Source organism: Bombyx mori, chromosome 6 (genome assembly GCF_030269925.1).
Source record: "Bombyx mori chromosome 6, ASM3026992v2".
NCBI lineage: Eukaryota > Metazoa > Arthropoda > Insecta > Lepidoptera > Bombycidae > Bombyx > Bombyx mori.
In genome coordinates, this window is record NC_085112.1 from 3,824,132 (window position 1) to 3,837,642 (window position 13,511).

At 40.0% G+C, this 13,511-nt stretch overlaps 1 protein-coding gene across 1 annotated transcript; it reads right to left on the reverse strand.

The window, feature by feature from the left end:
- Positions 1 to 260: 260 nt before the first annotated feature.
- Positions 261 to 13,077, reverse strand: FRSB (phenylalanyl-tRNA synthetase beta subunit). Its single transcript, NM_001195206.1, has 12 exons — positions 12,946 to 13,077; positions 12,817 to 12,872; positions 12,481 to 12,635; positions 11,160 to 11,316; positions 9,358 to 9,534; positions 8,908 to 9,087; positions 8,193 to 8,368; positions 7,539 to 7,688; positions 5,998 to 6,130; positions 4,766 to 4,976; positions 2,200 to 2,346; positions 261 to 490 (listed from the first exon to the last, which is right to left on the reverse strand). The coding sequence occupies exons 1-12, from the start codon at positions 13,001 to 13,003 to the stop codon at positions 339 to 341; spliced, it is 1,752 nt and encodes a 583-aa protein (NP_001182135.1). The 5' UTR covers positions 13,004 to 13,077; the 3' UTR covers positions 261 to 338.
- Between the last annotated feature and the right edge of the window lie 434 nt (positions 13,078 to 13,511).

Consider the following 13,511-nt stretch of genomic DNA (forward strand, 5'->3'; position numbering starts at 1 on the left):
ATGCCTATATGTATTTTTGGTTCATTTTACTACACGAAACCTTTTTTCATTGGAAGAAGTTGCTCTCCGAGTATTGATTTACTAATGCAACTGGCCAGTCTATTTATTATGTGCTAGAATTACGAGACTCGCCCGGTGGAGTTACGAGGAGCGTAATGTATGTTTATATTCAATTCGAAATACGAATGATTTAGTTATTTTTGGCCACTATACAGATCACTATGTTTTTTTAATTAAGGTAATTGAATTTAACAAATGAACAAGCTGTAAAATTAAATTTATTTTCATATCAAATGTGTGTGTACATTCGTAAATTTAACACAAAATGCATTTTACATTTACACGAATGGTTCAATATCTATTTCAACAGCAGAGCACGGATTCGTAAGCTCGAATGCTGTCAGCACATTCGGGTGGATGACTCCAATCTTTCCGATTACTTTTCCTTGAAGTACAACTTCAGCGCAGCGACCAGGGAAATAAGCGGGATCTAAACAAAACAAAATTATTTCAAATCATCTTCGCATCGCTTTTATTATAGTCGATACGACATCCCTAAAATTGTCGAGAACATTCCTCACAAGTCAAGTATTTTCGATGTGTGTTTCCGCTATTTGACAATAGATGGCGATGTACTTCTCGGGCGTTCTGGATGTTATTAGATCCTTTGCTTTTCGTTTCTGCTATTCGGCGATAGATGGCGTTCCTCTTACCGGGGTAATAATTTTTTTATTGCCCTTGTAGGCAGACGAGCATACGACCCACCTGATGGTGAGTGGTTACCGTCGCCCATGGACTTCAGCAATGCCAGGGGCAGAGCCAGGCCGCTGCCTACCGTTTAATACTCTCCACAAGCCTCGTTTGAAAAAGGACATGTCATAGCGCTCGGGAAACACCGTAGAAGGGAGGTCATTCCATAGCCGGATGGTACGTGGCAAAAAGACCTCAAAGAAACGCAATTTCGATGAACGCAGCGGTTTCAGATAATATGGATGAACTCTGCTCCGATGGCGGTAGGTGCGATGATAAATAGGAGATGAGGGGATCATCTCAAACAATTCCTCAGAGCACTCCCCATGGAACATACGGTACAAAATACAGAGGGAACCGAAGTCCCTCCGCAGATCCAATGTTCCAAAATTCCAAAGCCGGATGGTATGTGGCAAAAAAGACGTTCTCTTATGATTTCACAATGAGATCGTTAAGCTCTGATACATTTTCACATTGCTAGAACTATCCTGATTAACTCGAGGGGTGAAAGGTTATTTTGTTTAAACGACATTTTTGCAACTTTACAGGAGTGCCATTTAAAGTTTAAAATTTGGGGAAAAATTAAATATCATAACAAAAAACTTCTTCAGCGATTTGAATGGGGTAAACTTAATTGAAGTTCAATTAAAAACATCGAATTGTTGATACTAATACCAAATAAGACCCACCTTTAATTATAAAAATAAATGTAGCTTAATCCAAATTGCCTTTTACCTCTCGAAATGGTGTTAAATAAATTGTTGTGCCACAATGGATTCAATACGATATACATACGTTTTAATATTAAATTGTTTTCCTAGAAAACTCAGTATTCTTTTAAATATTTTATTTTAGTACTATATTGAAGTGCGAGAGACACGAAGTATTGGAATAAACGTGGAGACGAGTCCTCGAACCGGACGACGCCACGGCGGGCTCACTATACTGTACTACTAGGGCTGCCACCCGTACTTTATAATAAAGTATTGTACGATATTTAAGGTAATTAATTGTATTCTGTACTTTATGCGAACAATAAAGTAGGTACAAATACTTTATTTGGCATGATTTGGTTTCTTTGGGATTTTGAAAAGTTTAGTCTTAGTATGTATTTTTTCGTTAAGCTAAATACATCGATTGCTCAATCGATGTCGCCACTCGTCAACTCCACATCACTTAAACACTCGTTTTTTAACAAATATTTCTGAACGCAACTTAACCTCAAATTTCAATAATATCACTGTCAATTGTCACACTTTCATGTTTAAATTGTTCCATTCTAATAAAAACTATGTATTTAAACATAGTAATAATAAAAAATAAATAGTACTTTATTTTAATACGATGTACTTTTTTCCCTACCTATAATAATCAATGTACTTTATCTGCAATTAAAAAGGTGGCAGCCCTATGTACTACCCGTAAAGTAGTCGAAGTGAGTAGAAGTACCTTGCGCAGGTCGCAGCGCGTACTGGTCGCGGTGCCGCACCCGCAGCTGCGCCATGAGCCGGTCGAGCAGGCCGTGCACGTGCTGGAAGCCGGCCGCGCGCCCGCAGTGCACGCCGCACGCGCGCCGCACGTTGCGTGCCCCGCTTTCTGAGCGCACGCACACACGCATCGTATGTTTATCGATATCCTCAGGAATAATCATATTACTTTTTCTTTTTATTTTTTATTTTTCAGGAAGAACTTGAATTACACGAAGCATAGATAATACACATAAATTAGTTATAGATAAGCAACTCAAGCAAGCAACAAAAATGTTTACGGGCGCCGGCCACTAGTTGGCTTCGCGTCGATTAGTTTCTCATTGTTCCTGTAGATGGCAGTAACATATTACCTATCCTTTTTTTTTTTTTTTTTTTTTTTTTTTCGGGTAGAGGCCCGAACCTCCTACGAGGTCCCCGCGCAAAAGGGGCGCGCGGGGTATGTGAGACTCAACGATCTGCATGGTGTTGTGAGCAGACCGCGGGCCCAAGGATTTTAGGACCCACCCACTAAACGACTCCCCTGCACTCTTACACCCGACGTCCGATCCCCTCCGAGGTCAGAACCCGGATGAGGTAGGGGGGCTACCGCGGTCAACACTACAACCAGACGGCGCGGCTCACCCCAAGGACGCCCAGCCGACGGAGCCTTCGAGGCGAATCGAAGGCTCTGAAACGTCGGCCGTCTCGGTACGGCAGCCCGTCGGGCCGCCCAGACGGTGCCGCTGGTGTCCCGGAATACCCCGCTGGACCAGAACCAGCCTGCCGGGTCGGGACGCGATACACCGTCGACCGGTCGCTCTATTCACTCCACGGCAGCGCGCTAGAGTGCTGGTAGCGCGCCGCGCGGCCTCACCCCCTCAGGTCGCCCCTTGACCTTCACCGGGGGGAGGCCGCCACCTACAGGGGCCGGGACGTACGGGCGTATTCCCGCCTCCGGCCCCCGGCTCGACGGCGACGGATCGGTGCGGAAAGGGAAGAGCTCTCCCTCTCTCGCTCCGCCGCCTCCTTCTGCGAGATGGTGGACTCGCAGAAGTCGAGCATCGCCTTCCAGGACGCGTCGCTGCCGAGCATCGTAGCCACGACGCGCGGCAGCGAGAGGTCCTCTCCAATGACCGCGACGAGGGCGGCGCGTTGCTCGTCGAATCCAGAGCAACGCGCCAGCGTGTGTTCCGCTGTGTCTTCCTCGTCGCGGTCCGCGCAGTGGTGGCACTGCGCCGTCGGTTCCCTTCCGGCTATCTTAAAGAGGTACCGGCCAAAACACCCATGGCCGGTCAACATCTGCGTCAGCCGGAAGGTGAGGCATCCGCGGTCGCGGCCCACCCAGTCCGCGAGGACCGGACGGACCGCCTCGACGGTACGGAGGCCGGCCGACGGGTCCGCCAAGCGGCGAGACCACGCCTCCAGCACGGACCGCCGAGATTGGAGCCTCCGCGCTCGAACTACTCCTTCGCCGGGGCGCCCTTCCCCCCTAGAGCGGAGGTCGCTACGCCACCGGTAATCGGCAGCGAGCGCCTCCGCCTCCAGGTCCCAGGGTGGCGCCCCGGCGAGCAAGCACGCCGCCTCGAAGGAGACGGTGCGGTATCCTCGGATCGCCCTGACCGCGATCGCGCGCTGCGGACGTCGCAGCGCGGCGACGTTCTGGCGGGTCAGGGCGTGGCACCATACGGGCGCGCCGTATAGTGCCATCGACCGCACCACCCCCATGTAGAGGCGGCGCGCCACCTGATCGGGACCCCCGACGTTTGGAAGGAGCCGGCTCAAAGAGCCGGCCGTTGCCATCAGCCGAGGGCCCAACTTCTCAAAGTGAGCGCGGAATATTACCTATCCTATATTAAAATATTTTTATAATATTTTCAATGAAGAATTTTGTAAATTTTCAGCAAATAAAGACTTGTATGATTTATAAATTTTTTATTTTGTGTTTAGTTATACAATTATTAAATGCTTTAACTTTAACAACATGTAAGTTTAGGGGCATCCGCAACAAGATGTCGCTAGTTCCTATACAAAAAAGATTTGTCGTAAAGTACCGCAGTTTCAGGGCCCTGACATGAAGACATGTTATTTTAAAAAAATAAGGGCTAGTAAGAGGTTTCTAGTAAGACCTATCTTCTATATGAACATAAGTTTTACAAGAAAACTAACATTACTACTACTGCTATGGATTGAAAGAACGGAAATATAAGTAATTCCAGGCGATCAGTGTGTTTAGTAAGAGTTTTTTAACTTCTCGATCGCGTAAAAGTCAACTCTTTGTATTGAGTTGGAACAGCGCCCCTGGCGATAAGCAAAGGGAATCGCACTAAGTACACAGACAATACGTAACTGTTAATGAATTTTAGTTAAGTCCGGCCACGTTTCATTTTAATTATCGAAAAATGTGTTTTTTTTTAATTGTACAACAAATGTACAAAGTTCCAAGTTTAACATTCAAATAAAGAACCCGAGAACCTACAGTATAAAAAAATATTTCATTTTTTTGATTAATTAATTATCGTGTTGTTATTAATTCAGACCAAACTCACCGGCATTCTCATCTAGAAGCACAACATCGCTGATCTCGAAGAGTTTCAAGGGTAAAGGCATTTTTTTGTTTGCAGCAATGGTTTTCAGCAGCCCGGGTAGTAACAACGTTCGGACTACTTGGAACTCCAGGGTCTTGGGATTGGAGATGTGGGCGGCCGGTACATCTTCGATTTTAACACCCAATTTCGTAGATACGTCTTCACGGGAGCACTATAATTAGTATAATTACGAAGCTCTCTTAAATTTGTATTTTCAATTATTCTCTGAATTGTACTGCGGAGGGACTTCGGTTCCCTCTGTATTTTGTACCGTATGTTCCATGGGGAGTGCTCTGATGGGGACTTAATTTATAAACTACTACTATCTACTATATTTATACTATCTATTAATTGAACTAAAATGAAAATTTTCTAGGCGATCTACAACGTAAATGCGCCACCCACCTCGAGATATAAGTTCTAAGGTCTCAGTATAGTTACAACGGCTACCCCACCCTTCGAACCGAAACGCATTACTGCTTCACGGCGGAAATAAGCAGGGCGGTGGTACCTACCCGTGCGGACTCCCAAGAGGTCCTTCCTACCACCAGTGATTACGCAAATTATAATTTTGCGGGTTTGATTTTTATTACACGATGTTATTCCTTCACCGTGAAAGTCAATCGTGAACATTTGTTGAGTACGTATTTCATTAGAAAAATTGGTACCCGCCTGCGGGATTCGAACACCGGTGCATCGCTTCATACGAATGCACCGGACGTCTTATCCTTTAGGCCACGACGACGACTTCTAGCCTCATCTTAGTATGTAGGTCTTTAAGAATATGGTGTAAGATGAGAAAATAGTAGAGGGGATAGGAATTGTTAATCAAATATTCAAATTTATATATAAAAGCATGTTGAGGTGATAAGGTTGTGTTTTGAGTGGCTTGATAATTGAAATAAAATACGTGTGTTTTGTGTAGCACTTTCTATGACACTGACTAATATATTTAAAATAATAGAAATATGACAGTGACTGGCCGTAACGCTTTGTATACAAGGAGTATTAATATAATGTTATACAAATAAATCGAACAAAGCACATTCAATCTCTTAGGCCCAGGCCCGTCGGGCGTGCACCGCACAAGGGCGACGACTTATTCAAGATTAAATTCCTCTCTGAAAGTCCAGCAGCCCAGCAGTGTGGCTCTAACATCGAAGAATACTTGGGATTGTCACGATTTTACTAACAAGTGTGAAGGTGAGCGCTTCAGTGTAGCCGGCGCGGGCGCACTCGTTCCGCAGCTGCTCCGTGAGTTTGTTGGCGGGGTCCTGTCCGCCTGACGTCACGGCGCGGGCGGGGCGCCGCGCTATGCGGTTGTACCTGCAGCGACAAGGGATTTTACCTTTGGGTCATGTCTTATTTTAATTTATATTCTTATTTTTATGAAAGGTGATAATATGGATTGAAATGAAATGAAGATGATTAATTTGAGACATTAATCAACTAGGATGAAATTAAATGAAATGAGACGAGATGATATGGGATGAAATATAATCTCATTAAAATGGTGGTCATTTACTGAGATTTTTTCAGTGGACTTTTTGTAGGATCCCGAGAAGTTAAGTCCAGCGGCTTTGTTTCATTTTCCTACATTTGTGTACTTTCACAAACCTAAAGAAACACTAAATAGACAAAAAACAAATTACACAGCTTCACTCCACGCGTTCCCGCCAAAAAGTCCGGCCGCACTTACAGTACGCACACCGTCGACCCTCTACTTTCAATGCGCTCTTTTATTTATGACGTCATTTGTTAGTAGTTTTAATCGTTAATCAAATAACTTAATTTTTTTTTGTTTTTATTGCTTGGATTCGTGGACGAGCTCACAGCCCACCTGATGTTAAGTGGTTACTGGAGCCCATAGACATCCACAACGTAAATGCGCCACCCACCTTGAGATATAAGTTCTAAGGTCTCAAGTTTAGTTACAACGGCTGCCCCACCCTTCAAACCGAAACGCATTACTGCTTCACGGCAGAAATAGGCAGGGTGGTGGTACCCAACCGCGCGGACTCACAAGAGGTCCTTCCAACCACCAGTAGTTATTTATTAGATTAACGGCCTTGTTGTGGTATAGTTTTACGAAATTCATTGTTTAATTAGTTTTTACTGTAGTAAAATGGGTGCATATTTATTTGAAATGTCTATGAAAATCCTTGAACCCTTTGAAGTTCCATGTATTTACTGTTACTAGTGGTCCCGCAGTAGTCGAAATTCGACTATATTTAATTGAAATTATAAGTTTGGACATTATTATGGTTCTATTGTCAAAGACTATTATTATTTTACTTCCTATAATCACAGATTTCGCCACTACATTATAGAAAAATAAAATTAAAGACAAACAATATATTAATCTATGTTCAATTTGACCACAGACTAAACAATAACAAAAACAAAAGTTAGACAATAAACGAAGAGAATATCTATGTGTGTGTGTGTCAAATACATGGTAGTGTGTGTCATGTTTCATTTATTGGGTAAATGTATTTTTTTGGCATAATAATAAAAAATAGCGTTCTGCACTCCCTCTCTATATTCTCTATAAGTGTGGGAAATTTTATATTCCTTCATACGCGTAATTTTGGTAAAAAGGAGTAAAGTTTTTGCCTCACGTATTAATTTACTGTTATGATTCACATCGAGTATAATATTCAGCAGTAAAACGTACTTTAATTGAAAACGTATTTTATCTGTTGTTTATTATTTAATAAATAAACAATCTTACCCGTATGCTATAGCGATGTCTTCGTAGAGGTCGCAAGCGTGAATGACGTCGTGCCTCGTGGGGGGGACTCGCACGCGCAGCACGGAGCCCTCGTGCGCGGTCTGGAGACACATCCGGGACAGCAACGACGCTAGCTTATCACCTTCTTCACTGCAATTACACAAATGTATTCAATCTAACTGTTTATATATGTACATGTGTATTTCTGCCGTAAAGCAGTAATACGTTTCGGTTTGAAGGGTGGGGCAGCCGTTGTAACTATACTGAGACTTTAGAACTTATATCTCAAGGTGGGTGGTGAATTTACGTTATAGATGTCTATGGGCTCCAGTAACCACTTAACACCAGGTGGGCTGTGAGCTCGTCCACCCATCTAAAAAAAAAAAAAAGAAAAATCTAAATAATACTTAAACTGATGGACAACACAGCCACCGATAGTAAAAAGAAAAGTATATAGTTTCAATATGTGCTGATATCAGAGGCATAAAGCTCGGACCTGCTTTTTCGCTTTTCATACAGGCATAAAATATGTGTAATGAATAAATATGATATATACATATATAATGAGCACGCAAATTCAACTTTCTATTTGTAAAGTCGACAAATACATGTGTTCAAGAGATCAGTCTAATTAAAAAATTTATAAATGATAACCTGATCCCAATATAGTTGTTGGCTTTATCAACATTAATAAGTTCTTCTCTATATTGAAGCTTGGGATACAATTCGTAAGTTCCATCAGGAGAGAAAACTTTACATTGTTGTACTTCATACTCGCTCGTGCAGTATTTCGAGAACATGCTGACCACCGTGTCCAGAACTACAATAGCCTAAATAAATAAAGTGCAATTAAAATTACTTTTTTTATATTTGATATTTTATATTACTGGTGGTAGGACCTCTTGTGAGTCCGCACGGGTAGGTACCACCACCCCGCCTATTTCTGCCGTGAAGCAGTAATACGTTTCGGCTTGAAGGGTGGGGCAGCCGTTGTAACTATACTGAGACTATATCTCAAAGTGGGTGGCGCATTTACGTTGTAGATGTCTGTGGGCTTCAGTAACCACTTAACACCAGGTGGGCTGTGAGCTCGTCGACCCATCTAAGCAATGAAAAAAAAGAGTAGATTTTTTTATAGTATCTTCGTTAGTTAGTATTAGTATCTTCGTTTTTATAGTATCTTCGTTTTTATAATATCATCATTGTCAAATAATTAAAATAAGGCTATTATATTTAATGACGTCACCATAATAAGAATGAGGTTGTGCAAGAGAATTATATTTATTCCAAATGGGGGTTTCATTAGTAAAGGAGTTTTCTTCCAAATCTAATAATGGAAAACAAACACGAAAAAGATGAAACTACCTACCTTAGTTAAATCAGTTGCAGTGCATTCTATGAATACATTCTTTGTATTTAGTGTAATTTTAGAATGATCACTATTAATTATTGGAGGCATAGACAATATCACTCCGTTTTTATCTTTGATGATTGGATACACTGGGCTCTCCTTTATGATTCCTAAATATTGTTTTAATTGGGCGTGATTCTGAAACAGCAGATTTATTTTGAAATGTAATCAAGTGTTTGTGAAGTAGAATGATTTTATATATCATCATAGAGAAGAAAACAATATAGTATGAAGTAGAATTTAATTGAGTAGTGTTTTCATTCAACAAAAGAAAATAATTTTGCCACACCTCTAATTAAACTGTTGTGAATAGTATGTGTAATTATATGTATCTGTTAATTATGAATAGATTATACTACATTATAATTATGATACGTTCATTTATGAAGAGGATAATTTTGTACATACCGAATATAACTCCATTAATTCAGGTGCAGTTAATTCTTTTGGCTGATTAAGAGCTTTGAACTTAATCTCATTTGGAGGCAATGCATCATAGATGAATGGACCATGTATAGTGTCCAGATCATGTGTTCCTATAGCCACTAAAGTCCTTTTCCTGCAAATGTTTTGGTGCAGTTTGTCCTGGAAATTAAAACATAAAGGGATATAATACCACTATAACCATTTTATTTGTTCTTGATTTGTCACTAGCTGTTGTAGCAAATACACTTTTGCCTGCTGGTAACCTCGATGAACTACCATATAAATAAAGGTAGTTATCACTTGAACTCTTATTAATCTAATAATACCCCTGGCATTTTTTTAGGATAGAGAGATTACTATTCGCCCAGTGACATTTTTAGTTCCACCAGGACAGCTGAGCGCGCACAGGCTCAGCCAGGAAAGATGGGAATGGTTAACACCTACCCAAGCGCCTCCAAAAAGACCTAGCGGCTTAGGGGCATCTGCTTTACGAATGCATCTGCTACCAGATTAAAAACGCAAAATGCTGAGATTTTAAGTGCAAGAAACTCAAGATGCTCACCATGTTTTGTGATACGGTATATATTCTTGGATTTCAAGTCGAATTCTATGATGAGTTTGACAAGTACAGTTACCTAGGTCCCTACTCTTGCTCCTACTGTTAGAGCTGCAGGCATCTGATTACAGTGTTAGTGAATAAAATGGAGTTTGCAGACTTTCATCAACAATAATAACTCCGCACCATCAGCCTAGCTTACAGTTATAATAAAAAACATATATTAAAATTAATTTATTTAAAAAAAACTGATTCAAGACTACCATGTATAGAATGCTATAGTAGAATTATTTTGTCTGTACAGTTTGGGTCATAAAAATCGGTGATCGAGCGGTGAAGCGAGTATTTCGCTCTCTCTTCTACTCACGAGTCTTATGGACGGGCATAATGATGCGCATTATGGTTGTTGATAAGCGTTATCGATAGTGTATTTAGTTTTGTCATTTTGTGGGTTAGTGATAAAAATGAAAGAAAAAACCACTAATCGAACACTTACAGCACATATCGCCGCAGTAAGTTAACGAGTACGGCGGAAATTAACACTTTGTAACTTTTTGGGATCTATTCTTATTTCACAGAGAAATTTTAACACATTGTTGATAAAAAACACGTGCAAATAATTATTTTGAATAAATTTTGCCATTTTGATACAAAACAAACTAAAGAACTCACTAAAGAAAATCAGAGAACGAATGCATAAAAACACATTTCTCTTCGACATAATGTACTATAATTTGCAGGTAAATACAAATGACTCATAACATAGCAATGTCTCACCACCCTTCGTATACCACCCCGCCCGTCGCCGTGTACCTAAGCCTTCGATGACTTATTTGTTTTTATAGACGCCTGCGCAACATGCTCACCACCCTAGCCGGGCTATGTTTTATGACCCAAACTGCACAGACAAAATAATTCTACTATAGGCAATTCCTCATAGACCTACACATTGTGAAAGGTTTTTTTACAATTATGTCTTTGTCAAAGTAATAAAATATAATAAATTTAAGGTTAATTTAAAAACTGCAGTAGTTGTGTTTATCGTGTTCACTTCATACCATTTAGATTGTCTGTAGTCTTGTCTGCTGGTCTGTAGTCTTGTCTGCTGTTCGAATTCTATTCTTATTTTTATACTTACTCCACTGATACCTGTGCAGGCTCGCAATAATACACTGCTATCAGTACATCAATTCAAATGCTTTTTATGCTTGATATATCAATTTATTACCTGTAGATCAATGAAACTATCATAAGATTCCTTTGTAAAAGTAATGCCTCTAAGTACAGCTGCTACAGCATAGGGTCTTATTTGTGCTGTGGCCATCGTTAGGTGTAAAGAGTTACAGTCTTCATATTTTTTCACTTTGTACTGAGGTGGAGGTTTCCTGAAATTTATTTATAATGATCTCATCATTTACTTTTACCGTCGCACCTGCTGCTTACAATTGTTCATAGTAGCAATGCTGCTAAAGCAAAATGTGTATCTACTTTGAAACATTGAGTTAGTTGAGTGTACTTTAAGTCATTATTTTTACCACTTAACATCCTGCTCTAGAATGAACAGTCACAGTATTATTGTACAGTATTTCTTCCAGTCTTTCTTGAAATCTTTAACAAGTCTTATTCAAGAGAAGTTTGAAGGGTGTCCTCAGTAGCGGGCAAAAGAGGTAATAAAAGTTTTCACTAGAGAATGGGCAGCAGCTTTTCTTAGTATCAAAATTCAAGTACAGTTCTGGGAGATCTCAACAGAGCAAACCGGTATTTCACACCTGGATAAAGAATTTTGCTTTACAAAGCTCAGGTTCGGCCTCGCATGGAGTACTGCTACCACGTCATGGAATCCTTTCATTAGACTACATAAAGAAGAGAGCCATTCGGATTATTGATAATCCCATTCTCACGGATTGTTTGGAACCTCGGGGTCTGTCGAGGGACGTTGGTTCCATCTGTATTTTGTACCGTATGTTTCATGGGGAGAGCTCTGAAGAATTAAGGATTGAATTGAGATGATACCATCATTTCAAACAATACCATTGCACTGCTCGCCACCGGCGTAGAGTTCATCCATATTATGTGGAGCCAGCGTTCATCCACAGTGTTTCCAGAGATATTTTTTGCAACGTACCATCCAGCTTCGGAATGAGTTCCCCTCCACGGTGTTTACCAAGCTCTTCTTCAAGGCTTGTAGAGAGTATTAGACAGTAGGCAACGCTAATGTCCATGAGTGATGTTAACCACTCACCATCAGGTGGGCCGTATGCTCATCTACCGACAAGGGCAGTAAAAAAAGAAAACTGCAATAGCATTCATTGGTGGTAGAGGATATTACAAGTAGGTATTACTATCCTGCCTATTTTTGTTACAAAGTATTCATGCATTCTGCTTTGCGGGTTACAACCACTTTTATATGATTTCAAATTTATGTCATAAGTTGGGTGGTAATATTAACAATGTAATAACTGGGCTCTGGTGACTTCTGTACACCAGGTAGACTTGTTCACCCATACACAATAAATAAATAAAATAGAAAAAAATATCCATTAACTTACTTCCCCTGGAACACTAATAGACCATCAACAAGTCCTTCGAGGCACAATAAGTCATATCTATTGGCTGGGATGTCTATTCTGTAGAGGATCTCATCAGATAATTCAGCATCTGCTTGGTCACCTTGTTCTTTAATTAACATTTGTTTCTCCGTAGTCTGAAATTGGTAGACACACATTAATATCGCCACAAATCCTTTCTTCAAGCTCTGAATTCAAGATAATACATTTACATATATTTTTCAAGGTAAATCATTATTTTAATTATTACAATAAAACTAGGTTTCAGATCATTATTTCGTTTTTTTTAATTTAGTGGGTCCTAAAATGGGTACTCACAACTTCATCAAGCTCTAAACCAAATTTGAAACATAGGTCTTGAAATTCTTCATCAGCTGAAATGTTTCGATAAAAGCATTTTAATTTGAATTAAAATTAAACTAATTTTTTTACAAAATATTCTCATACTGTATGTAGAACCGAGTGCGGCGAAAAGCGCATCGCGCTTTAAAGAAATTGTGGGCATTCTTGATAAAATTATTTAAAAACGAGTGAGTAGACCATATGTGAAATATGTCAGTGCTGCGCTCTTCCAAAACTATCGGTTTTTTTTTTGGTACAATTTTCCTTATCAGGAAAGGCAAGGAAATCTAAGCCCATACAGCCATGTCTGTTCTAAAACCATAGATAATACAAATTCTATTTAAGGGTTTTTCTGACCTGGTAACTAGGACCTTTATACCATATCTTATTTTAATTTATAAATATTCCTATTGTGTTAATTTAAAATAATAATATGGAGTGAAATGAAATGAAATGAAGAAGATTAACTTTAGACATTAATCAACTGGGATGAAATTAAATAAAATGATATGCGATGAAATATAATCTCAGGAAAATGGTGGTCATTTACTGAGACTTTTTCAGTTGACTTTTTGGAGGATCCCTAGAAGTTACGTCTAGTGTTTTCTTTTATTTTTTCACATTTGTGCACTTTCACAGATATTAAAGAGTTAATAAGCCACCGTTATTTT